The 26,881-nt window shown below is 53.7% G+C and overlaps 2 protein-coding genes across 2 annotated transcripts; both read left to right on the forward strand.

Annotated features, from left to right (window-relative positions):
- The first annotated feature begins 157 nt into the window (after nt 1–157).
- On the forward strand, nt 158–4,834 carry FAM72A (family with sequence similarity 72 member A). The gene is made up of 4 exons (XM_061454881.1): nt 158–324; nt 1,279–1,356; nt 2,435–2,559; nt 3,451–4,834. The coding sequence occupies exons 1-4, from the start codon at nt 173–175 to the stop codon at nt 3,543–3,545; spliced, it is 450 nt and encodes a 149-aa protein (XP_061310865.1). The 5' UTR covers nt 158–172; the 3' UTR covers nt 3,546–4,834.
- A 15,232-nt stretch (nt 4,835–20,066) lies between these two features.
- Nucleotides 20,067–21,844, forward strand: AVPR1B (arginine vasopressin receptor 1B). Its single transcript, XM_061454977.1, has 2 exons — nt 20,067–21,046; nt 21,543–21,844. Exons 1-2 carry the CDS (start codon nt 20,080–20,082, stop codon nt 21,842–21,844), a joined length of 1,269 nt encoding a protein of 422 aa, XP_061310961.1. The 5' UTR covers nt 20,067–20,079.
- Nucleotides 21,845–26,881: the final 5,037 nt, after the last annotated feature.

Raw genomic sequence — 26,881 nt, forward strand, 5'->3', positions numbered from 1 at the left:
GCTTCACATCTCCACTAATCAGATGGGGAGGGCGGTGCCCGGCGCTCCCAATGGGAGGTGGAGGTCGGGAATTCAAACTGACAGAGGGGAGCGTGGCCGTTGAGGGCTGCCGGCCCGGGACGGGACGGGCGGCAGTGACCGGGAGCGGCGAGGCCCGGCGGTGGCCGCCGCCATGTCGGTCAGCAGCTGCACCTTCGATGACCGGTGCGTGTCGGTGCTGTGCTGCCGGTTCTGCCAGCAGGTGCTGAGCACGCGGGGGATGAAGGCCGTGCTGCTGGCGGACACCGACATCGACCTCTACTCCACCGACATCCCGCCCTCGGGGTAAGCGCCGGGCTCCGGGGGGCGGCCGCGACGCACAGGGTCCCTCTAGGGAAAGGCCCCCAGAGCCCCCATCCCTCCCGGCCCGCCCTCAGCCCCGGCGGGACAGCAAGAGCAACGCTGTCCCTCACCCAGGAATCAAAGCCCTCATTTGAGCTGTTCCTGGGGCAGGTGAGGCCACAGGGAGTCCCGGCAGCTCCTCCCTGGGGCAGAGATTAGAAACTGAAATAAATCCCCGTAAACAGAACAAACCTGATCGCGCACTGGCTCCAGGGTGACTCCCCTCCTCCCGCCGCTTGCGTGCTGCTTTCCCATGACGGCATTTGAATGCTAAGGAAATCAGGTTGCAAACCAGCATGTTAATGAGAAAGTACGGGTTAAACAGGAGATAAGGACTCAAAGGTCTGGTTTTGGATGTCCTAGCCTTTAAGCTATTATTCCATAGCCTCACCGAGATTCACCAGGAACTAGGGCAATGTCTCTAATCAGATTTTGGGCTGCCGGTGCCCCACAGCCTGCGGTGACGAGCATGTGTTAGTCAAGCAGTAAGAGAGGCAGCACTTTCTGGTTTCATTTCTGAGGACCCAGAATATATTGCGGCTGCCCCATCCCTGGCAGTGTTCAAAGCCAGGCTGGATGGAGCTCGGAGCAAGCTGCTCTAGTGGAAGGTGTCCTTGCCCGTGCCACTGGATGAGCTGTAAGGTCCCTTCCAACTCAAATCACTTGGTGATTCTGATTCGTATAACGTCACATGGGTGTCTTTTAGTTTCCATATGAGCATGGCTGGTAGCTGACAGGGAAATGGGGCTGCGTGATCTTGGGAGGGTTTAAAATAAACCAAACATACAAGAGTAATGGTAACATCGTTGTGTGATTTCAGCCCTGAATTGTCAAAACGTCATAGTAGGAATCACAGCCACATCTAAACTTCAATATTTTGACTTTCTTCCCATCTAGCACTGTTGATTTCATTGGAAGCTGCTATTTTACTGATCTCTGCAAATGCAAACTGAAGAACATTGCGTGTTTAAAGTGGTAAGAACACCCTTGGATGACTCTAATGCCTCCTCAAGCACACCACAATGTGTCCAACCTCTCCACTGCAGCCTACTGCAGCGCGAAGAGCTGAGGGCTGAACGAACAGATTGCATTCGTTACTTCAAATGTAATGCTGCTTGATAGAAACTCAGCCCACTACTTCTGGGCTTGGCTGCCAGTCTATTTCTGTGCAAGTCCCAAGTGGAGATGTGACAACCTTGTCAGTACTGTGAGTAGATGGGAAAGCTTGTGTGCCACCTGCCTGATTAAATGTCTGCTTCAACACAGAGAGAGTTGTGTGAATAAGGCCGCAGGAAGAAGTAGTTACTCATATTCTAATTAATAGAACATCCTCTTGGCAGATCTAGCTGTTGCTAGCAGATGGAACATGCTGTCACTAAAGTTCTTGGAGTTCTTTTATCCTCTTTATTAATTTCTGATATTTAAGGGTAAAAACAACAACTCTCAAAGAGCTCACAGTTAATTGAGATCCTTTCCACTTCATAATCCAGATTTGTGCCCGGTTTGGATTTAAATGATGGGGGGGGGGGGGGTGATAGGAACACAGGATTATATTTTTAGGTATAAATAGAGAAATATCTCACCAGAGCGTGGCTGAGAAAATAGAAAAATGGTTGTTCAAGGCTTCACCCTGGGAGAGGAGATAATGCTTTGATATTCTCAGTCTCATTGCTCCTACTACTGATACTCTCCCATGCACAGTGATTCTGTACAGATGGATGCCTGGTGTGTGATTAACTTCTGATTCCAGTGGAATCACTGGGCTTCAAAAAAGCAAATACCCCACCATTTGTTGGTATGTAAGCTAATCTGATTACACAATTCAGGTTACTAAGTGGCTCTCTATGCCAAAGATCTAAACCTTAGATATTCTGTAACTCCCAACAGATGTTCCCTCTGTATTTAAGATGCTTGTTTAACTATGTTCCCTTAACTTTACCAAAATAGGAGCATTACGATACCTTGCCTATTTAAACATTAGCTTTAGCTGCAAAAGCCAACAACATCTGTCTTTTTAGATTCATGCTGCTTATTATTTCCCTTGTCTTCCTAGTGGTAACGTTGTTGGTTATCATGTGATTTCTCCCTGCAAACCTTGCCTGCTGTCTTGCAATAATGGCCACTTCTGGATGTTTCATAGCCAAGCAGTCTTTGGCATCAACAGACTCGACTCTTCTGGTAAGGAACACTTCTCTTCCCTAAAATCTGGAATTCTAAGACCTCTTCCTATTGAGGCACCTCAATATAGTTAAAGCATCTGGAGGGAGTGTAACATATGGAGGTATATGGCAAGTGTTACAGGGCTGCTAATCTCACGAACTCCTTGTAGCTCCTTTGTAAATGAAAATTTCTAAGTAAGTGGAAATATCTCTTCATCAAACAATTTAACTCTCCCCTTTTGTGGGCAGAAGTCAGGATTTTCGGAACCAACACCATAAAGGAGTATATACACAGCCACCAGGTGCTATTTATAGCAGTATCTCCTGGGCTACTAAGCAGTTGTCCAAGGGACACTCATTGGGTGAGTCATGCTGTCACTTTGCCCCTATATAACCAAGTCCTCATTAGCTCAATATGAAGTTACAGCTCGTGCTGGTTAGTTTCTACAGGTAGGTGTTGTTTGGATGCCAAGTGTCAGGAACCATTTGCCTTGAGTCCTGAGGAACATGTAGCGTTCTGACAAATCATCCCCCCTCCTTGCAGACGGGAGGAACTTCTTGTCTAAACCTTTCAGTGTCACCGCGTGTGTTAGATCAATGCGTTTCAAAATAAATCAGCCACGAGGGGATTATCAGTAGCTACATGAATGAGCTATATAAATACATCTGTGGGCAGGGACTTATTCTCCTAATTATGCTGTAAACACCACCCCTCAAGATCACTTTGGAAGGAAGCTAGGAAATAGTCTCGTGTATTTATGATGAACACGACTTACCAGGGTTTGCAATGACTGGAGTCGTTATTTTCTCTGAAAACACAGTTGTGCAACGTAAAAATAAGGTCACAATCCAAAAATAGTTGTGTTTCTTTCCTCTTCCCTCCTTTGTCTCCTTTCCTCCTTCCCACCAGGTGTCAATGTATTGCTCTGGGGCAACTTGCCAGATTTGGAGGAGAGCACAGATGAAGATACAACCTGCATCTCTGAGGAGGAGTATATCAGATAAATATGATCTACAAGATACTACAATATCTTCCCTCCATTCGTTGCACTGCTGCTTTGCTTAGACTTTTTTTTCCCTGCTAGCCCAGCAGAGCTTAAATAATACAGGAAATCTGGAAAACAGTCCTAAAAAAGGAACATCTCATCCTCCTCTTTCACTGTAGCCTTCCTTTGGCTCTCGGAATCTGCCTAGTGTGCATCTTCTGACTACAGACACACGCCTTGGCTGAAGCTGGAAAAGCAGATGGAAACTGCATTTACATTAAAGTCTCAACAGCTGATAATCCTTCTTAACTGTATTTTTATTTCTTTCCTAAAACAGTATTCACAGTACAAAGTCTCTCAGCTGCTGTAAGTACAGCTTAAAAACCTTAAGGAACAGTCGGTCTGGTTGATGAAGTTATGAAAGAGCTCTGCTCTTGTGGTCAGACACACCATTACCCAGAGTTTCTATTTGGGGTATATAGAGCTGCTGACTAAGTGGCTGAAAATATTGGAGCTTTGGCTTTTTGTTTGGGCTCTCCTGCTTGTTCTCTGGGCAGCTGGGGCATACTAGGATGCTCCTCAATGTAAACTCAGGAACTGTCTTACAGTCTTCCCATCTTCATCTTTCAGGATCATGTTTTTGTAGAGATCAAGTTCATTTCCCCCTCCCTGATAAACCCTAAATACTGTTACTTCCTGTCTACTACAACTTCAAGGCTACACTGGAGATTTTCCTAAGGTCAACACCAAAACCCATCCAGGTTTTGTTGTTATTTTCTACCTCTTGCAGGGCAGACATCCCTCCAGAAGGGGAACTCTGTCACCTGATCACGTCAAAAGAGATCAGGTTAAATGCTTGGTGTTCATGCCTAACCTTACATCCTGAAGTGTACAGACAATCCTATAAGAAGTAATGGATTCAAAGCTCATTATCCAAGTTGTTACAGCCATAGCATTTAGCTTATGAACCAAATACTGTCCCCTTCAGCTAGTCACCTGAAGGATCACCTTTAGAAAACTCAAGGTACAAGTGTGTAAGAGAACAGAGCACACTTGTAAATTTGGGTTGGTGCAGAATAAATCATTCTATAGCCTCTTGTGATATTTGGAAGAGGCGCAACGAGGACAGAGCTGAATTGTGTTAGTATTCTTACTTCATGTTATATATTTCCTAATTAATGGTACTACCTCTTCTGCATTGTTTAAATGTATATTGGGGTGTGTATATATATGTATGTGTGTGTATGTCTTGGTTTGACGTCATGTGTTACATCAGCTCATGAAATAAAAGGCTTGGACTACATGGTCTTCTGGGTTGTAGTAAATCTGGATACATAATTACATCAAAATGATGAAGTGGGATCTTGTACGTGTATTAAACTAGTTGAATTATTAAGTTCTTCATGACATTGGTTGAGAGAGCCGCCGAGAAACCTGATTGTTTCTCAGCCATAAAGGTGTTTAATCAGGCAGCTCTCCTATGACACAACATTCCGTTTGGTTTCCAGTTTCCCATGCTGCAGGAATGTGACCACACTGTGACTACAGCACTAAGCTGGCAAGGTGGCATCTCTCACAAAGAGTTTTCCAACAGAATTTGTGAGCTAAAAATACACGTGATTGGTTTTGTCTAAGTAACACAATAGTTCAAACAAAATCCCCATGAAAGAACTCTGCTTTGGTGCAAGCTCAATGCCTGCCATTTAGAACCTTCCCAATTCCAAGTCAGTGCTGTGGCAGAGCTGACTGGAGAGCCATTTTCCCACAGGGAAGTAGAGGACTGTAATTTCTTCACATTAAGTCCATCATTGTGTTTTTGCTCCCTATCTGTTTGTACACATAAAACTGGAAGTTCTACTATGAACTATTTTAATTGCACAGGCCTGTTTGAGCTAGTTCATCCCAGCCAGGCATCAGCTTGAAATAAGAAATGAGCCAACTTTTAAGTAAGTTCAGTCCTTTCTTTTCCTGAGTCTAAAGAAGCTATAGGTATTATATACAAAGCAAATAAACATCTATTGCCTTGGCTGGCATGAATGTTACCGAACAAGCTAATCATGTCTAGGGCTACCTCTATTCTTTCTATCATCTAAAATTAAAGAGATCTGACTAAGCAGTCTGTGGTAAAGCCTGCATTCACAGGGCCTTAAATGTTTTGGGTGAAGTTTCCAAGCATCACCCTGTGTAGGGAGAGACTTTCCAGGTTGATGGATGTACCCAATACAAAAGGGCAAGCATAAAACCAGATCAGTACTTCTAGAAACACTCCAAGCGCTTCACCCCACCCAAAGCTTTGTTTGAAATAAAACAACTCGGGTCTCCATGGGTTTTTTCTCTCTGTACTCTTCAGCATACAAGATGCGTGTGTTTTAGCACAGCGCTGGGACCTGTTGTGAATCATCTGGAAGGTGATGCTTGCAAGGCATTTTGTATAATAAAGCTGAATATTAAGACAGATGATGTCCAGAATTAATGTATTAGCAGGGTTCAGCTTCCCAATAGATCTGTGGTCAGTCTGATACAGGAAGAGGCAGGCAGCTGTTGTCATCTGTGGGAAGGATTGCACAGTGAAGTTTGATGGGATCCTTGCTGTACAGCCAAAGCCAAAAGCAGAGCACAAAGCTGAAGAACAAGAACTGACTCCTAAGGCCTTTCTCTTCTGCTCATTAGGGTGCACAAGGCAAGTAATTAAAGACCTTTAGTGCCTCTAATCAGATCTGGCTTTATTCCAAAGGGACTGAACACCAGGCAAAGGGTCTAGACTCAAAGTCAGGACTTCTGCAAAACTTCCAAAGCCTCCTGGCACCAGCAGCACAGCCGAGATGGATGCAGCCAGTCGGAACACCCGCAGCATCACGTCTGCCACAGGGCGCAGGTCGGTCACACACGGAGCCAGGGCTGCTCCCAGCAGCTAGAAGATGTTGTGTAACACAGACTTGTAGGCTCAGGGTCACGGACTTGTTTGGAGGAAACATTTGGAAGTCGAATTCCAAAAGCCACTGGAGGATAAGGAGCTTTGGTTTGATTTTTAAATCCCAGGGACCTGTGTAATCACGCTGCCATCGACAGTCAACCATTTCCTTTCCTGCTATGCATAATCTGCAATGCACAATGCTAGCTGGAGGGGTAGGAGAAAGTCATAGCAAGACAGTGATAAATCAATCCCCCTCCATATTAAATAAGACTTACTAGAAAAGGCACATTTAAAAACTCTGAATTATTCCAGAACAGATTAATACCTAATCATAACCTAACATTTATGCAACACCATTCACCCCAAAGTGCTTTACAATGACAAACAGTTAAGAATTCTTTTACCACTGAACTGCAGCCAGCTCCAGGATGCATAGCAGCTGCCAAGTAGACAGCATGCTGCAAGGACCAGGGCAAGCATCAGTCCATAATGAAATACCATATGTGATCTCTATCAGTACAAACTGATAGGCTGATTACCAAGGGAGGTTCAACTTGAAAGACACTCTTCTTACACAGCCTGGAATGCAGTTCATCCACTTCAAGCTAGATGACAGACGGGTCACCTCTCCTAGGACAGAACCTGCAGTCCCTGGGTTTGAATCTGAGGAAGAGTCCTATGGTAAGAGACAGAAATCACTAAGCTGGCTTTTATTTTCTGCTCTTCTCTCTGGCATGCAAGAGCTGGCACGCTTGTTCAAGTCAAGACAGATGATCATTTATTATAAATCACCCAATTACTTTGTCATGAGAGGTCATTATTACATATTGTGTGGTTTCTGAAGGCATACCCCAAGGAACAGTGCGTGTCCCAAGTAAACAGCCTTTGTGTGCTGCTATTTGGATTAAGGGAGTGTCTATGGGCCAGTGTAGTGTAACTGTGGGTGCCTATTGTGCAAGAAACTAAGAGCCCAGCGACCTGTAGGTTCAGAGAGCTCGCACTGTAAATGCAGCAGTCAAGGGACAGTGAGGGAACGGCACCACTGCCTTGATCGGAGGCAAAGCCCCAGCTGTGTAAGTCTGAAAGAGACTCTTCAGTTCCAAGATCAGAAGAGAGAGCTGAGCTGTGCCTGTTCCTGCAGCCATGCATCACTTCTGCCCCTTCCAACAGACATTTGCAAGTCTATGAATAGATTCAGCTCTTCCAGCACACATACTCGATCATCTCATACTTCAAGCAAGGATCCTTCTCTGTGCCAGTGTTTCTGGCGTCCTGCACGATTAGCTTTCCTCTTGCTCTAGCACACAATGTGGATATCGCCTCTAGCCAAGCACCCATAAAAAGCCTGCGAAGAGAACAGGTTATTCCAAATCTGTGCAGATCCAGCATTCAGAGGACTGAGGGATGCGCTCTTCCATGTATGCGCTATACAGGAATGATGAGAGAAAAGCAGGATGTCTGCCTTGAACACCTCCTGTGACATGAGCTCCAAGTGGCTGATGCACCAGCCAACATTCCCTCTTCCCATCAGGAAGATCAACTGTGCCGCTCCCTGAAAGAGCATCAGCATTTCCAAGCAGCTCTCAGCCAGGGGAGCACTTGAGGTGCTTTGCTGCCTGCGGTGTCTCCTGTCATCTTGCACACATGAAACAAGCTTAAAGCGAGCCTGCACTCTATTGATTTCTCATCAGAAAGCATACCTCACGTTTTGGCCAGCGCTGAGGGGGCAAAAACCCCACCACAACAGGGAACAAAGCCGGTCACAGAGAAGCCAAACAAAATCTCTAGCGTTTCCCTTCTTATGTCATCTGAACGCTGACAGCTTGATGTCTCTGGGTAATGCCGCACAAGGGAAATTAGCACCATCGCACTCTTCAGCGCTGCCATCTGCATGTCAGCGTCTGCAGACACTTGTGCAGGCAGCTCCAAAGCAAGGCTGGGACAGGAGGCTTGAGCTTTTGCATTGCTCTGAGTGCGCTGATTTCCTGGAGGAAAGTGCTAATTAAAAATACCCCAGGATCGCTCCGACGTCGCGGCAGCCACGCTCGCACGCGTCCCTGCTGTGCCATGGCAGAAGCTTATCAGCTCATCCCACTCCAGCATATGGCCTGCTTTTGGAATAGGAAATTTCCACTAACGGAGGAGACTACGCTAGAGACGCCCGTGTTTGGGGACTCTAACTTCTATGGGACCCTAAAACCAAAGGGCAACAGGTCCCAAGCCTGCTGGGGATGTCCGATGGTTCCATACGTGAAAGCAAGCTAATAACAACTGAAACAATAGGGAAAGCATCGCCTGATTTTGCCTCTTCCTATTGTCCATCTGCCTCTCGGAGCCAATGCCAGGCCCCAGCAGCAGGCTGCCCAGAGGAGCAGAGGGGTTTCAGGCCAAAGGACACTGAGGACACTGGGAATACAGAGCTCTCACCCCCTTTGCCCACACCCTTAGGAGGCTTTGTCAGAAGCTGTTCTGCTGTTACCAGTTTGCCTTCATTTCAAAACCTGGAGTCTCCATTTAATTCTGAGACCAGCAAGGCTTCAACAAGCACAAATCTGGTCTGTCACTGCTGCCACGCTCCCGGAACATGCCCACAAAGCTTTCCTCAGCAGCCATTGGCAAGGGAAGAGCTACAGGGTAGTGTGCAGCAAGCTCAAGCTGCTTTGGATGCGAGGAGCTTCCAGTTGCGAGCAGACTTTGTCCTGAATTAAAACCACACTGTGTGAAGCTACAGACCCAAACCCACTTGAAGACAGCATAGACAGGCTCTCTGCCCAGCCCAGGACCGAGGCTGCACCTTCCAACCCCATGTATTCAAGCAGAACTGTGCATTAGGCTGCTAGACCCGGAACCCAGACACTTTCAAGTGCAGATGTTTGAGGTATTAGAGCTCTGCTTGCTGTGGCCAGTGCACTTCTCTTGGTTCATCACCTGAACCGCACACAGGGAGAGAAGGATGGGCTTAGAGCACCAGAACCCCAGCACTGCAGCAATGTTCTCCTGGGGTGGGCAGCAGAGCCTTCAGTCAAATAACAGAGTTACTTGGTCACAGGGGCAGATGGACTGACACAGGGTGACACTGAGGGAGGGTTGTGGAAGCTCCCACAGTGTCACCCACATCCCCTCAGATGGCAATGAACACCTAAAATGCCTGGACAGGAGGAAGCAGTCTGCTCTTGTGCAAAGACCCAGCGCAGAGATGTCCGCAGCGGCTCTGCCCCTCACTGGAGCCCAGCTTGGAAGCAAACGTCACTCTAAAGTGGGTTTTACCCCAAAGTCCAATGGCTTTCTTTGCAGCTTGGGAGTTGAGATTCAGCTCAATGCCTTTCCCAGCTCCCTGGCAGCATTCAGCAGTGGCAGGAAGTGTGTATGCAGCAGAATATGCCCAATGCTTTTCATTCCAGCCCTTCTGGGACATCAGAGTTTAAAAGCACCTGGACCCGGCCACTCTAAGAAACCTTCTGCCTTATTACGTGGCTCCCTGCTTTGATCGGATACAAGCGCACCAGTGATGCATGAACACGGATTGCTCCTACGTTTGTGCCACTCGGATGGCACAAAGGAACGCTCAGCAAATGGAGCGGCACTCGCTGCAAGTCAACCATGAAACATCACAGGACCTAACGCCAGGCAGCTTTGGGGCAGCGGCTGTGATAGCAACCTGCCACTCTTCCTGCATCACTTGAGCCTCTTCTTGCTCCCGCCAGCGGGTTCAAAACGTGGGCGCTGATGGCTCTGGCATTAATCGCGGTGTCTGTTGCCAGACCTGACAGCAACGAGCGCCACTTCCCCCTCCCGGTGCCTTGCTGCTGTATTTAAGGCAGTCCCATCACATCGTGCGCTCTAATGGCCAGCAAGAGATGCTGCCTGGATCCAAGGCTGCTCTTTTCCAAAGCCCAAGGGGAAGCAGTGCTGTTATCCCCACGCACTGTCCCTAATAATGTCTGATTCTATATTCTCAGTATTCTCCTTGGCCTCCCAGGAGAGATCAAAGACAGCTCTGTTTGGGTGTGTGCATGCACATACATGCATGGAGAAGACACATTAATTATGGTCTGAAAACCTCTCTGCTACAGAAAGAACTGGTTCCCTCTTTGTCACTTACCTCTCCCCCACAAAAACTCACCCTGGCCCAGGTTACTCCTTGAAAACAAGCTTGGATTGCAAATGACCCGGGGAGAAGAGACATCACCCAAGTGTATCTTGGCTCCAAACCATGGGCTTTGAAGAGCAGAAACTCCACACCAACGCAGGCTTTGATGCCACAGCACAGAGACAGTGATTGCTTCTTAACCTTCCCTGCTCAGCAATCACTGCACGGGAGTCTATCACCCCGTGGAAGGGAGATGTTTGTGGCTCCATCACAGCCACACCGTGGGCTCAGGCTGTTGGTTAGGACTCAGACCAACCTCAAGACTGATCTCGTCTCTTTAGCTCCTGCAAAGGGGGCTGCTGATGGCAGGGCACGGCCTCAGAGGGATGGAACGAAGCAGTGGGAGGGAAGGTTCAAAGCACAGGTTGAGTCGGGTGAATCCATCCAGCCTGGGATGCTGGCTCCCTACCAAGCGATGCCAATAGGAGCAAGAGATGGGCCTGCTGCTCTGCTCGAGCAGGCTGCTGGTCCCTTCACACACACACACACACACCCCTTTGCCTTGGTTAACGCCTCAGGACAACTGCCTCTGTTCTACAGCGCATGAATACCCCAGTATCTTGGAGATAGGGCTTCCAGAGCTCTAAGAACGTGTTCAGACCCCATTGCAAGTCAAGCAGGAGCACTTCTGCCTCCTCCATCACCTTCTAAACCCTTTGTAAAACACAAAACCCCACTGCTTCCTCTTCCCACTTCTAAACACAACCCAGCAATGGTTTCATGCTAAAACCCAGCTGTTTCATGCCTGACAAGCTGCCTTGCTTTTATCTGGTGCAAAAAGCCCCTTCCTCAGCCCCACCGTACCCCCACATCCCCTCCTGTGTTCCCATGGTGGTGCTGTACACTGAGGGTGACGGTTCTAGCTCGTCATCCTGCTGAAGTTATACTGGGAAAGCATCACCATAAGGTTACCACTGCCCCAAATTGTGCCCCACACATCAGGTGCCTTCTCCAGCTGGTGGACAGGTCAACTGCGTCTCCTTCAAACCAAGGTTGAAGCACACAGATAACAGGGCTGGGGGTAACACAGCCCATGCATGCCTGGACATGTCCCATAGGGATGGGGGGTTCTTCCAGCTATGGGTCTAGCACAGGAGGTGTCACAGCATATAAGACACTGGCATGGCAGGGGGTTGGAACTGGATGATCTTAAGGTCCTTTCCAACCCTGACTATTCCCTTATTCTATGTTTCTATGATTCTATTATGCTCAACAGATTTGCATTAAGAGAGATAACAGAAAATCCAACTGCATTTAGAACTGAAGCCAATTGTAAAGGCAGGAAGGTTCCTCAACACAACACAAAGTGTTTCATTCTCTGATAACAGAGTGAAATGAAGATAGCCAGGAAAAGCAAGAGCTGGCTATCAATGGGAACAGAGAAAGGGACACTGATATTTTAAGGCATTCACCTTTAGGTTATAAGCTGCTTATCTCAGGCTGCTGCATACGTGGTCTCCTTGGGAACCGAGTCAGACGATAAATCAGATGTGCCAACATTTATCAGAAGCTCCAAGTGGCCACAACCATCGGCTCCTGAAGCAGGAATGCCCAATGGGGTTTGCAAGCCTGGAGGCACGTAGCAGGGGATGGACACCACTATTAAACTCCAAAGGGACGTGGCCGATGTTCCTGCTCCTCACTGCTGCATCCTCCTGGAGCCAGGGGCTGGGTCAGAAGCTCCAGAGGAAGGCAAAAGGCGGAAAATGCACCTTGTGTTGTGCAGCAATGGTGCATCAAGGTCCGTGTGTGATGTGCGCGCTCAGGCACAGAAGTAACCCCCCCACTGCTCTCCGTTAGAGGCGTGTTAGAGATTGCTGGTGTCTTAGTCTGAGCCAGGGGAAAGAAAGGCAGTTCATGGCTAGGGGTAGGAACAAACACAGCTTGAGGGAAGGCACCAAGATCAGTGCATGAACCATGGAACGGTTTGGGCTGGAAGGGACCTTAAAGCTCATCCCGCTCCAACCCCTGCCACAGGCAGGGACCCCTTCCACTGGAGCAGCTTGCTCCAAGCCCCTGTGTCCAACCTGGCCTCGAACACTCACTCTCTGCACATTCCCTCACTGCAATGCTCCTGCCAGACACAGGGATAAAATCCAGACATTTCACACCTCAAACACAACAAATCGCACCCAAACCTCGCTTTTAAACCCATGGAAACCACCCAGCCAGTTCCAAACTGCTCTGCTGCTTATCTGTAACCAAAAGAATTCCATGGCAGCATGCACGGGGCAAGGGTTTTGGCCAGGAATTAACCAGCAGGAAGGCAACGGCCACAGCGTTGCTTGGCAAGTCCCATGCATCCTGAAATCCCGAGTGGCGGTGGCATGGGGTGTGCTGCACAGGGGATGCGATTCCAGCAGTGGCCCCCGGACGGGGAGCAGGGGCACCGCAGGAACTGGGTGCAAACAGTGCTAACGTCTGCTCAGCGGTGCTCGTGGCCCCAAAGGGGACGAGTCACCCTTCCCCTGAGCGCTGCGGGGGGACCCAAGAGCTGCGTGTCCTTAAAGGGGATAAAGCCAAAGGGAGCACGGACGCTTCCTGCTGCCCGGGCAGCCCCAGCCCCATTCCACACCGCGGCCTCCGCCGTCTCTTACCGGGCTGATGCAGCCCGGGGCTGAGCCCCAGAGCATCCGGTACCGGCACCGGCCGGACCCCCGGCCGCGCCCTCGGCAGCCGGAGCCACGGCGCCACCTGCCGGACCGTGGCGGTAGCGCGGCCGCCCCAGCCCTGGGGGCAATCCCGGGCTGGTTTGGGTGGAAGGGACCTTAAAGCTCCTCCAGCTCCAACCCCTGCACGGGCAGGGACCCCTTCCACTGGAGCAGCTTGCTCCAAGCCCCTCCAACGTGCTCCACAGAAGAGCTCCTTAACGCCTCAGCCCTTTGCCACCACGAGCGTGGCATCTCCAGAGACCTGAGATGTTCAGATCGAGGAGAACCTCAGGGGTGAAATCAGGAGCCACTCTACCCTGGAAGGGCTGGTGCAGGGCGAGCTGAGAGCTCTCACACCCCCAGGATGTCTCAGCACCTCCAGACAACCACCTCAGACTGCAGCATGTTTGTGCTTTACTCCATTCAGCGCCACAACAGCCAAATCCTCGAGCTGCTTCACTTCAATCTCCTCCATTAACCACCAGCCTGCCTGAAATGAGGCAAAATCAAGCAAATGAGGTGAAGAATGAGGTGTTCGGAGGATCCCCATCATTAACACTTGGGTAGTTTTTAAGCATTCCCAACACTCTCATTGCAGTTCCCCCTCTCTGGTGACAGCCTCTGCTGCCGCTTCGCTTGTCTCCACGCTGAAGCCCAAGCCACAGCAACAATAAACCCCTCCGTTTAATCCAACGCAGCCTCCCAGCAGCACACACTCTGTAGGAACTTATTAACCAGCTCCCAGCTTGCTCCCTGCATAATCAGTTTGTACTTCAAAGCCTCCACCAGCAGACAGAGCTAAATGACGGCGTTAGATTCACTCATGTATGAAATCCATTAGTTTGGGGGCAGGACAGTGGATATTGGTTGTCAGAAGTTGGGATATCAATTGAATGGGCTTGCCCAGGGTCCTGGGGACCTTTGTAACTCCCCAAGCACCGCCTCATGCTCTTCTCTCCTGCTGCGGTGTCAGAGCTGCTCTGCTCCTCCTCCAGGTGATGGGATCATAGGATAGTTAGGGTTGGAAAGGACCTTAGCATCATCCAGTCCCAGCATCCAGCAGGATGCACCCCAGAGGTCCTTAGTGCAGCCTGGCCGCCGGGATGGGCAGGGAATTCTGTTACCCACAAACCACCAGGAGGGAACAGAGCATCAGGCTGAAGCAGCAGGCACAGGTCCCATCAGGGAGCTGCCCCTTTCCCCTGCAGCTCTGCTTTCCCCTTGCACTAATCCTGCCCCAATTACCTTTGAGGACTTCAGCACTGGTTGAACTGTATTGAGGGCTCTCCATGGAAGCAAGCAACTGCAGAGACCCTGGAGCCAGGAGCACCAGGGGCAGGCTCAAGCCTCCCTGCCTCGCTTGGCTGAGCACGAGGGGTTTAGCACCGATGTTCGTGTCTCACCCTAGTCCAACAGTTAGCTGTAAATCTGCTGCCCGTGCTTGCTCTCACCTCGGTGTCACAGGCACAGTGCTCTGCTAAGCCTCGGGCTGGGATCGGATGCTCTGCAAGGAGAGCCCACAGCTCCCTGGGTCATGGACCCAAACTCCTGCTGGCATCAGTGACGGACAAGCAAAAGCTCTTTAGATGGAACCGGATGCAGACGATCTACTAAACACATGCAATTACAGGGCTTTGAAAGGCTCGGGGCAGAAACACACACTCAAACCCCCACCTAATTTGGAATGAGGACTCCATGGGAGCATGGTCTCTCTCAGTTTTCATTGTGCTGCCAAACAGAACCCCATAAAACCTCAACCAGCGCAGGGAAGATTCTCTCCCTCCCAGCTTCAACACGCTCCGAGGCTCCCCACGCTTGCCTAAGCTGGCGTGGAAGCTGCCCAGAAGGCAGGATGCAGAACAGATGCAGTTCCGTCGCTGCTACAGCGATACCCATACTCTCATACAGAAACCCTGAAGTAAAATCTCTGGCTGATGCTTGACCCGCACGTTAACTCGGTTCGTCTTCTAGCCGACAGCAGCTCAGGGAGACAGGGAGATAATGTAAAGGCCAGTGAAGACATCCATTGATCTCAGGCTGGGTTTCCCTACCAGCAGGCTCTCAGGGCAGGCTGCGATCTGTGTGTGTGATGAAGCGATCATCCATCACAGCCCGAAACACCGGGGCGCAGACCACGCGAATCCCAAGGGATGAAAGCATTCGTCTGGCAGGCCCTGAGACACCGCTCCTCCAAAACGGGGGGCACCCTCCCCACTTGCAGCAGCACCGAGCACAGCCCCGTGGCCTCTCAAATCCGTCGTGCAACCGGCTCCTCAGGGCGCTGGGGCACTTGGCACCGTGCATGCAGGGAAGAGCCGGAGGCAAAGCCATGGTCTGCTCCCGGCAACCAGCACTGACCCCAGCCAGGCTGCCGGAGCCCAGCCTCCCAGTGAAACACCCCCCTCATGCCCTGCCTGTAAATCAGTTTAACTCCTGCCGCAGCCTTCGCCTTCCTTTGCCATCTCTGGGCACTGCGAGGCACCAGGTCAGTGACTTCGGGCAATCGGCTCCCGAGCAGGGGCAGGATCACCTCTGCTCCACGGTGCTGGAACACCCTAGTGGGCAATCAGCAGGAAGGGGAGCAAGCTGCGTGTGGAAGAGCTGCTCATCACTGGCTTTAGCACCAAAGCACCGATCCCAGCTGCTGCCTCCCCAGAGCAGCTCTGCTCAGCTTCAGAGATCTTCCTGCTCTGCGCCCAGATGCACCCATTTGTACACAGGAACCCAAAGGAACCAGAGATTGAACTTCAGGTTAAAGGCTCAGATGTTCACCCCCGAAAGGTTTAAACCAGACCTCCCATGGAGCTGAATAACCCCCAGGACGATGGGGTCTAAACCCGAGTTAGGCGACAAACACCGCCTCCCAACACCAACATTAGCAGGCATAACCCTCGGTTCTCCCTGCAACGAGTGTCCATGCCGTGTCCTCAGTGCTGGGGAATGGCGTCCATGGGGTCTTCAAACCCACCCGGTGCAGAGCGGGGACAGCAGAGCCCAGTGCCTGTGCTGCAGGGCGCAGGACACATCCCATGGAGCCAGTAACAGCTCCGGGCTGCCCGATCTGACCTCGCCAGCAGGCAGCACATTGTGTGCAGCCCTTGTACTTTATCACCTTCTCCTCGGCCACCCCACACCAGGAGGGGATTAAAGAGCATTAACTGCCTCCCCAAAGGCTCTCACCCCTGCCAAGAACCGGGATGAGAGCAGTTGGAGGATTAACTCCTCTTGTGCTAACCAAAGGACAAAGAACTGGGTGTTAATGAAGGGCTTGTGCAAGCCTCGGAGCTGGTGCCTGTTTCAAACTGGAGCTGGCAGTGCCCGTCCTCAGGCTGGGGCACAGGGAAGCCGCATGTCCCAGCTGACACCAGGGAATTCTGCTTCAGTGGGTCACAATCACACCGGGTGCGGGGCAGCATCGCCTGCGCTGTGCGGAGCTGGGTGCTCCCCTGGGAGCTCCATTGGTATTGAAGCACAGGCAGCAGAGAACCACAGCACGGGAGCGCCGAGCAAAGCCAGCATCCCGGTGTTACAACTCCATCAACCCCACGAGGATGCTCTGCCCACAGCCATTTCACGAGGAGCAGCAGTGCATTTAGAGCACAGCTTTCTGCTGCGCTTGCAGAAGGGAGGAGGCAGACCATTAGAGCTGTTTCCAAGGAGATTTTCACACACTAAGATAGGGGGGAACCCAACCCACATTTCATGCGGGCTGAAGGCAGTAATTCCACTGGCACTTCTTATCTGTGCAACTACAGCAATGTGCTTCACTGGGCTTGTTTTGTCCTATTGTTAGACACACAAAGGCAAGAAGTTGCTCAAACAGCTCAAAGGAAGCAGTACACCCAATAGCGGTGCTTCCAGAACAAGTCCTGGTGCTGTGAACTCGTCCCACAGCATCTTAAAGCCCCTTTGCTTGGCAGTCCAAGGGCTCCCCATAGGTAAGAACCACCCAGTGTGTTAAGTGAACGATGAGCTGCCCTCCGTGGGCAACCAGCTCATCCCCATAGGATACAGGGCCTGGAATCCCACCCACGGATCACACCTGCACTGCACAGAGCAAAATACCGGCCCTAAAGAAAGGACCTTTCCCAGTGTGGCCATGGTGGGACTTTGGAGCCGGATGGGGTCTCCTCTGTCCCCAGCAGAGCTGACAGACCCCCAGCAGCCTGCCAGGAGCAGACAAGGAAAAGCTGCTTGTTTCCAGCCTGGAGACACAGCGTTGGGGGGGTTATTCCTGATTTGAAGGTTGCAAATCTCTGCCTGTGTCTGCTGTTTAAGTGCTGACGATGACCACGGAGAGGGAGTGGGGAAGGAAAGGGAAGCAGCTCAGCTACCGAAGTCTTCAAACGTCCCTGGCTGTACAGGGAAGCCAACAGGGAGAACGCGAGGATGACAAACAAGCAATCTGCTGTCCCCAAGATGCCTGCAGCTTCCATTTCCCCTCTGGCAGTTGCCTCTGCTTAAGCAGACGCTTTCCACACATAGGGGTCAAGTGAAAAGCCCCAGTGAAACAAGGGAAAAGTAAACTGCAATAGCTGTTAACTGCAATGACCCCCCCGGACTGGCTCTGTGTTACCCAACAGCAGATTCCAGCGCTCTTCACCAGCCTGCAAAGTATTCCAGGGTCACCATGCAGGGAGGAGAGGCTGCTCCAAACCCACCCGGAAGGCTGCGGGGTCTAAGGGGGGACAGTTCACAGCACGGATGGAGCCCCCCAGGTTTAGGTTCCAGGCAGTGCTTTTAAGCGCCGACACCTCAAAGCTCAGCTCTTCACCCTCAGCTGCTCTTGTCCTGCTTGTTCTACAGCTCCCTTGGGTTTTCCAGGCAAATCAGACCTGCTTGTGCCACCCGGCACTGTCCCCAGCAGGCAGCCTCTGGGGCACGGCCATGTGCTTAGCATGTTTATTCAGGCTCCCAGACAGCCTCGCTAATATTAAGCGGCATCAGAGGGTTTAATTAAATGGAAAAAAGCCCAAATCTGGATGAGGGAAAGGGGGGAGCAGCGGGGACACGGACACATCTGCCTTAGGATTGCCTTACACTGCCAACTGCTCCCGTCCTCACTCCCCAGAGCTGCGACTGCACCGCACGACTACACAGAGATCTCCCTCCTGAGCCCAAAGGGAGTCCCAGTTGCAAGCACTGGACCAGGGCTCCACTTAGATACAGGTCAGGGGGTTGGAACTGGATGCTCTTTAGTTCCCTTCCAACCCAATCCATTCCATGCACCTATGGAGCCGGGTCAGCGGCAGGAGGGATGGAGGCCTTGAGCCTGTAGAACCTGGAACATCTCAGCAGTTCCTGTTTCCAGGAGGTGGAGGGAAGTCAAAATGGCTTCATTTTGACACAGAGTTGGTGTTAAAAGTAGCACGAGATCCCAGGAGCTCCCAGCCCTCAGCCTTCCCAAGGAGATGACCCCAAGCTGCTATAAAGCAGTTGCAACACCATTCATTTTATAGCATCCGAACCAGTGCAAAAGGACCCAGTCTTGCTTTCGGCTGCCCTGACCCACAGAAAGCATCTCAGTGATTAAATGCCAACGACAGCCCAAGTCTGCTCCGTGCTGGCAGCACCACGACACCATCACGTACCGCAGATACAGCCCCTGTGTTGGGAAGGGAGCCAAACCAGCCCCAGGCCAACAAGGTTCACATCTTCATTCACCCAGCGAGCTGCTCACAATGCAGCCCCCAGTTCAGCAATCCCAGCCCCTTTACCTCTGTGTTCGAGGTCTGAAGAGCACAGGTTGGCTCTTGGTGATGGAGACAGCACCTCATGTGCTGTGCTTCATGCGGATTGATGCTACCAGCTGCCGATTCAGCCACGTAAGGCAGTGTTACCTTGACAAACCAAGCCTCCAGGGTGGCTTTCTGCGGGATGCACTAAAACAGCAGTGCTCAACTGCTCTAAGCACCAGCCTAAGCACCAGGCTGGGGTTTTTGCTGTATCTCAGGGACAATCTCCATGCCCTTCCCACACAGAAGGAAAGGGCAGCACATCAGAACAAGCAGCCTCAGGACACGGTGCCAGTAAATGAAGGTCCCACTGACTTTGCTGCAGGGCTGAGACCCACAGAGCTGATGCCCAAATCCTACTCTGGGAGCTGCTCCAGGGTCCCCCCCATTCCCATCTCCCGGGACAGAGGGGGTAGGGATTTGGTGGGATCTGCCCAGCAGGGACAATGCAAACCAGGGGCAGTGTCCCCAGCCCTGACCCGCTGCAGAAGAGGGGGCAAGGGGAGATTCCCAACCTCTGCTCCTGCCCGGGAATCCTACTGGGGTAAAGCCTCCAGCAAAGCAGCAGGAGGGGAAGCAGCTCGCACCTTCCCACCGGAGCGGGATGCTGGGGCCAGCCAGGGAGGGGAGCTGCCAGGCTATAAAACCCGGCAGCGTTCACACGGGGGCAGAGCCAGCAGCAGCAGCAGCAGCAGCAACCACCCACTTCCCAGCGCATGGACACCAGGGCACCGCTGCCCCACTTCTGTTCCCAGAGTGAAGAGGCCAAAGAGAGACTTCCTTTTCCCCTTCAATTCCCAGCACAGGAGGAGAGGGGATGCACAGAATGAGTGATCCAGGGAGAAACAGGGCCTCGGGAATGCTTGGTGCAGAGGAGAGGAAGATCAAGGGCTGAACCAGAGGCTCTTGCACTGCTTTGCTGTACAGAGCAGCCCAGAAGAGGACTGCAGCCGCCCAGCAAGGGGTGAGGTGATGCTGAGCTGCACCAGGAAGAGGAGACAGGGGCTGCGGTGCTCAGGGGCAGCGCTGACCATGACAGCTCAGCCCTAGGAGATAGGGAAGGGCTGAACCATTGGAGACAAGTGCTGGAGCTGCCCGAAGGGATGGAGCCAGGCTGGGGCTGGAACAGCTCTCATCACAGCCGGCCTGGGCACAGCCAGGGTCTGAGCCCCCAGACCCTGCCATGGGACCCCAACCTGACCCTCCTGCACACCCGGGACGAGGCGCTGGCCAAGGCAGAGGTCGGGGTGCTGGCCACTATCCTGGCTGTAGCGACCGTTGGCAACGTGGGGGTGCTGCTGGCCATGTACCGCCGGAGGAGGAAGATGAGCAGGATGCACCTCTTCATCCTGCACCTCGGCCTGACCGACCTGGGGGTCGCCCTCTTCCAGGTGCTGCCGCAGATGATCTGGGAGGTGACCTACCGCTTCCTGGGGCCAGACCCGCTCTGCAGGGCCGTCAAGTACCTGCAGGTGCTCAGCATGTTCGCCTCCACCTACATGCTCATCATGATGACCCTGGACCGCTACATGGCCGTGTGCCACCCGCTGCACAGCCTGCAGCAGCCCAGCCGCCAGGCCTATGTGATGATCGGGGCCACGTGGCTGCTGAGCTGCCTCCTCAGCCTGCCCCAGGTCTTCATCTTCTCCCTGCAGGAGGTGCGCCAGGGTTCGGGGGTGCTGGACTGCTGGGCAGACTTCAGGTACCCGTGGGGCGCCCGAGCCTACATCACCTGGACCACTTTGTGCATCTTCATCCTGCCCATGGGCATCCTCACCGTCTGCTACAGCCTCATCTGCTACGAGATCTGCAAGAACCTCAAGGGCAAGACCCAGAGCGGTGTCCCCAGCACAGGGGCGACCACAGTGGCCGCCCCTCCTGCTCCCTGCTCCTCTGAGAGGGGCCCCAGCGGGCAGCCCTCACGGGTGAGCTCCGTGCGCACCATCTCCCGCGCCAAGATCCGCACGGTGAAGATGACCTTCGTCATCGTGGTGGCCTATGTCGCCTGCTGGGCCCCATTCTTCAGCGTGCAGATGTGGTCGGTGTGGGACGAGGATGCTCCTGATGATGGTGAGTAGTGGTTGCGATGCTGGGCTGCAGCCTGAGGTGCACAGAACCCCCTTTGCATCGATAACAACCTAGAGTTGTTGTTTTGTCGTGGGGAAGGCAACAGATTTGCTCCCCATCAGTGTTTATAGGAAGCTGCTTGCAGAGTCCAATCATTGCTTGTTCTGGAAGCTCTCGGAGCTCTCCCAGCCTGCTCAGGGGTAGAAGGAACTTTATCCAAGACTGAAAGGCCTCTAGGAAATACTTTAGCCAGCAAACAGGCTGAAGGGAGGTCCAGAAGCTGCTGGGATGTGATGCTGCGGCACATCCCCATTACAGCACTTCAGCCCCCTGCAACCCTCGGCCAAGGGCAGAGCCTGGCTCTGCCTCCTGTGCTGCAAGCCCCCCTACCCAGATAACACCCATCAGACGGGATGGGAACGGGACAGGGGGCACGAGCCCAAGCCGAGAGGAGCCCCCGGTCCGGGGCGTGTCTCAGGTCTCCCCTTTGCCTCCGCAGACTCCACCAACGCGGCGTTCACCATCACCATGCTGCTGGCCAGCCTCAGCAGCTGCTGCAACCCCTGGATCTACATGGCCTTCAGCGGGCACCTCCGGCGGGGCGCCGCTCGCTGCCTGCGCCGCTGGGGCAGCCCCCGGCCCGGGCTGCGGAGGGCGGGCTCCACCGGCAGCCTCTGCAGCAGGAAAAGCACGATCCTGAGCCACAGCCCCGGGCCGAGCCTGCCCCTGCACGGCGGCAGCGCCAGGGACAGCCTGGGCTCCCCCTGCGAGGAGGGGGTGACCGAGTCGGGCACGCTCTAGGCTGCGGCAGGGCCCGGTGCCCAGGTACCGCTGCTGCCAGATGTGACGCCGCAAGCGCTGTCGCTGCGGAAGCGCCTCTCCACATCTGGCAGCATCGCCCTCGCCTAAGGCCGTGTGCTTCACGCAGAGAGCATCTTGCCCTGGAGTGCTTGGTACTGCGCACGCTGCAGGGGGGGAGATGGACGGAGCCCCACCGGCACTGCCCGACCACAGCATCCGCATCCCTCACGAGTAAGGAAGCCGCCCACGACGGGGCTGCTCTCCTGCAGGGATGCCTCGCGCCCAGGGGATGCTGCACCAGTGCGGGTCTGCCTGGAGGGGGCTGAGCTTTGAGTGCTTAACAGACGCGAGCACAGCAGGAGGCAATGTGGCTGCGTCTGCCCGAGAGCCGCCTGCAAACGGGTCGCTCATCTCCCGTCCTCAGCCTGCAGGAGAGGAGGCTCTGGGGAGGGCAGCGGCAGCAGGAACGAGCCCTGGCCTGCAGGCCCAGCCCCAGCCCTTCTCCCTGCACTCTGTGGGTATCCCAGAAGCTGTTTTGAAAGCATGAGGCAGGTGAAAGCATCCCCTTGCTCCAGCTGAGCTCAAAAGCTGCTGATGGGGGGGATGTACAAGTGAGCACTGAAGGTGCCAAACTGCCTGCAAGCAAGGTGCATTCTTCCCTCTGTTATCCCAGGCTAACTCTGTAAAACTAGCACACTGTGTTTCCAAATCTTGTTATTTTCACTTGACTACAAACCATTTGAGTCAGCTCCTCCAGAAACTCAGTTTGGACTCATCTCCATAAACCTTTAGCAATGCCCTCAGTAATTGCTTGGGGTTCTGACCATTTCCCTCCCTGTGCCCTTCAAGCTGGGCCAGATCTGCACAATAAAGCCATAAACCCAGTGCCCAAGTCCCCAGATCAGTGCCAAATCGATCATCACAAGCCTTCATTGAAGCTCATCGCTGCTGAGCTGATTGGAAACGCACTTGAGGCAGCTCCATCCCTGAGGAAGTGGGGCTGTGCTGGGAGCCCCCTAATGAAGCCTCTCCCTGTGCTGGGTGTAAGCACTGAGCAGGTAGGGAGACACCAAATCCTGCATTCAGGGCATCCGGTACAGGGAGAAAGGAAAGCAAAAGGTGGGAGCCAGAGAACATCATCCCCTCCCCACAGGGCAAAGGGATTTCACTTGCCTGTGCTCACGTGGAGACCTGTGGCCCAGTCCTGTGCCCCTCCAGCAGCCAGCCCAGGCCCCCCAGCTGCAGGCTGGGATATAAATCCCCTGGGAAGCCCCCATCTGATTGCTGGTTGGGCTGATGACAACGGCTTTCAGCTGGGGGAGGAAGCTGTGGGGCAGGACCATGCTCCTTGCCTGGCCCCAGCATCCCTCTCAGTGGCCACGCAGCCACCCCAGTGACAGCTCTGAGGGCGATGGGGGCTCGGGTATCAAAGGAAAAAGGGTGCAGGGAAGGGCAGGGAATCAGCACAGGGAAAAGCTGGTGCAGAAACTGTGTTTAAAAGGGTTTTATGACAGCAATCAGCAAAGAAAGCATGGTTCAGAGGAGCTGCCACCCAGCGTGGGGGGATAGTTTGAAGACCACTGCATTTCCCTCCCTGGAATGCATCCCCTTTGAGGGGTGGGGGCGATGCTTCATTTGCTTTCACACGATGGGGAAAAAGCCACCACACAGAAGTGGAGAGCAGGGAGGAGCTGCGCTGCACCCAGCATCCTTCAGGAACAGTGATGCCTTTAAGGGCTCTGCCAAGCAAATTGCACTGGTTCGAGTGTCACAAGGGATAAAAGCTGCAGGAGCCAGCCCATGCCAGGCACCGAGTGAGGGGAATGGGCAGAGCTTTGGGCATCCCGGGTCTCAGAGCTTCACCTCCGTGTACTCCATGCACTTGGCAGCCGCGGGGCCGGAGCAGGACCAGAAATCAGCTTTCCTCCTCTTCGGGTCCACGTTGACGTAGTCAGCGGTGGGTCCCGGCCCGTGGCCTTTCCCTGGGAACACCAGGGACGTGTAATTGAGGTCTTCTCCTGAGCAAGGGCCCTGCAGAAGCAGACACGGGCCCCAGGTCAGGCACCAGCATCCCCCGGGGTGGCTTTGCCATTGAAAGGCCACTGCAGAGCTCACTTGTGCCCAGGGATCAGCCTGGCTCCTGGGGAGGGGGAATGTTGGATACAGCCTCAGTGCCCTCGGTGCAATGAGGTTCAAGGCATTTGCCCCCTCTGTGGGTCTGAAGCCGGCACCAGCTCCCCTGCTGTGGTGGTTTATGGCAAAGGCCCCTGCCCGTGGCCATACCTGTGGGCAGGAGCGGCTGCTGCCCGAGTCCTCCGAGGTCTCTGAGGATGTGTCACTGCTCCCTGGAAAACAGGAAGCGTCACGAGCCCCATCGCTCCTCGGGGCAGAGGCACAAAAGAACCAGGGAGAGAAAGCAAACGTGCTCAGGAGAGGACGTGAAAACCCAAAGAGCATCAGCGTGACCCCCCCTTCATCCCCTGCCCATGGGAACCGGGCTGGGAAAGCCCAGAGCAGGCAGGAGGGAACTGGAATTGTGCTGCTCCGGCCCCTTGCTCCCTCCTGTCCCCAGGGGCAGCCGGTGAGGGCCTTACAGTGCACTGCACAGACACACTAACACCCATTTGTATTCATGGAATCATGGAATGGTTTGGGTTGAAGGGACCTTAAAGCTCCTCCAGCTCCAGCCCCTGCCACGGACAGGGACCCCTTCCACTGGAGCAGCTTGCTCCAAGCCCCTGTGTCCAACCTGGCCTTGAACACTGCCAGGGATGGGGCAGCCACAGCTTCCCTGTGCCAGCCCCTCAGCACCCTCATGTTCCAGGACCTGCAGGACCCCCTTACCCTCATAGCCTGGTCTCTGCAGCCCTTCCCCTCCCAGTGCCGAGGCCGGAGGCTGCTGGGGCTGCTCCTTGGGGCTGCTGCTCTCCGGTTTGCTGCAGGAGTGGCCGGCTGGAACCAAGAGGGGAGTCAGCATCAAGCTCCAGCCCTGCTGGACACGGCAGCTTCAGCTGCACCAGCGCACTGCGGATGGGTTCTGATGGCGATTCCCACCCCCTTCACTAACAAGAGCAATAAAAGAAGACAGAGCTGTAACAGGATGTAACCCCCGGTGTGACTCTGCCCGCACCAGGCTGGCACAGCGCCGCCGTGCTGCCCTCTTCCTGTCCCACGCTGATGCTTGGCCCAGCCGGGGCTCCAGAGGGTCCCTGGGGTGGGGGTCCAGCTCCTGCACACACTCCACAGCATCACCAGTCACTCCCTGAAGCGGGAGCAAGAACCAGACCCAGAGCAAGGACTCGGTTGTGCTTGGGGCAAATGATTTCCAGTCTCTGAAGTGGGGATTGCGAGCAGGAATGAGGAACAGAACAGGTAAAACCGGGTAAAGTTTACGAGGCAATGAATTACCTATCTTCCTGCTGAGCATGATGTAAAGTGTCAGCAAGAGGAGAGCATGTAGGACCAGGGTCACAGCTGAGATGGCAACCGGCACCTTCCTGAACAAGAGGAAAACAGTTTGTCCAAGCGAAGGAGAAAACCCGACTCTTTTAAACCGCTCGGGTGCTGTTGGCTGCCTCTGCTTCAAAGCACGGTTTAGACCAAGGTTTGCCCCTACAGTTTCTGCCTTTAAGGCGGTGTGCTCAGAAGCCTGGGGCTTCAGTTTCAAAGATGCCTGGTGCTGCCTGCACTTGTGTCGGGTGCCCATCTCAGAGAAGGGCTCAGCATCCCGCAGCCAAAGCCCCTGTGTCCAACCGGGCCTTGAACGCTGCCAGGGATGGGGCAGCCTCCCCACCCCATTGACCCCTCCATCGCAGTGCTCCCCTCCCTGCCCGCAGTTCTCACCCCCCGGTGCTGTACTCACCACTCACACGTGCTCATCCTCCCCGCGGTGGATGTGACACCCAGCCAAGTGCCTGGGGGCTCGGGGGGCACAGGCAGAGGCAGCTACCCCTGATGGCAACGAGCCGAGACGGTCCCGTCGAGCTCCATGCTGCTCCACGGCAACGCAAGGCCCCTCGGACGCGGTGGTGGGTGCGGCACTGCAGATGTGATCACTGGCACTGCAGATGTGATCACCGGCGCTGCAGATGTGATCACCGGCGCTGCAGATGTGATCACCGGCACTGCAGATGTGATCACCGGCACTGCAGATGTGTTCACCGGCACTGCAGATGTGATCACCGGCGCTGCAGATGTGATCACCGGCACTGCAGATGTGTTCACCGGCGCTGCAGATGTGATCACCGGCGCTGCAGATGTGATCACCGGCACTGCAGATGTGATCACCGGCACTGCAGATGTGATCACCGGCACTGCAGATGTGTTCACCGGCACTGCAGATGTGATCACCGGCGCTGCAGATGTGATCACCGGCACTGCAGATGTGATCACCGGCACTGCAGATGTGATCACCGGCGCTGCAGATGTGATCACCGGCACTGCAGATGTGATCACCGGCACTGCAGATGTGATCACCGGCACTGCAGATGTGTTCACCGGCACTGCAGATGTGATCACCGGCGCTGCAGATGTGATCACCGGCACTGCAGATGTGATCACCGGCACTGCAGATGTGATCACCGGCACTGCAGATGTGATCACCGGCACAGCCTGCCCCTGCGCCAGGCTCCGGCTGTGGGAGCCCTCCCCATAGGCAGCCCTTGCAGAGCCGCAGGCTGCCCCTGCCGGTACCATCGAGCTCAGGGGTTTCAGACGCTGCTGCCTTGGTACGTGACTGGAGGCGCTGGGCTCCATCGCGGCGCTGAAGGTGACCATGACGGGAACTGATTCTTCTCACTTTAATCCTCCCCCACGTTTCTGGGGTTTGTAATCCATGAAAATGTTGTATCGATAATATAAAAAGTAACCCCACCATCGAAGAAAGCCACCGAAAGGAGGCCACAGGTTTGGTGTCAGGCCCTTGCACTGGTCATGCTCCGGCCAGAAAGGTCAGGAGCATTGGAGACACCTTGGATTTAATGGTGCTTAAATGGTGCTTAAACGGTGCTTAAACACTCGCTTGGTGAGTGCTTAAAT

This window comes from Pezoporus flaviventris, unplaced genomic scaffold, assembly GCF_033815535.1.
Source record: "Pezoporus flaviventris isolate CSIRO_AGI_PZ_B2104156 unplaced genomic scaffold, CSIRO_AGI_Pfla_v1 ptg000017l, whole genome shotgun sequence".
Taxonomy (NCBI): domain Eukaryota; kingdom Metazoa; phylum Chordata; class Aves; order Psittaciformes; family Psittacidae; genus Pezoporus; species Pezoporus flaviventris.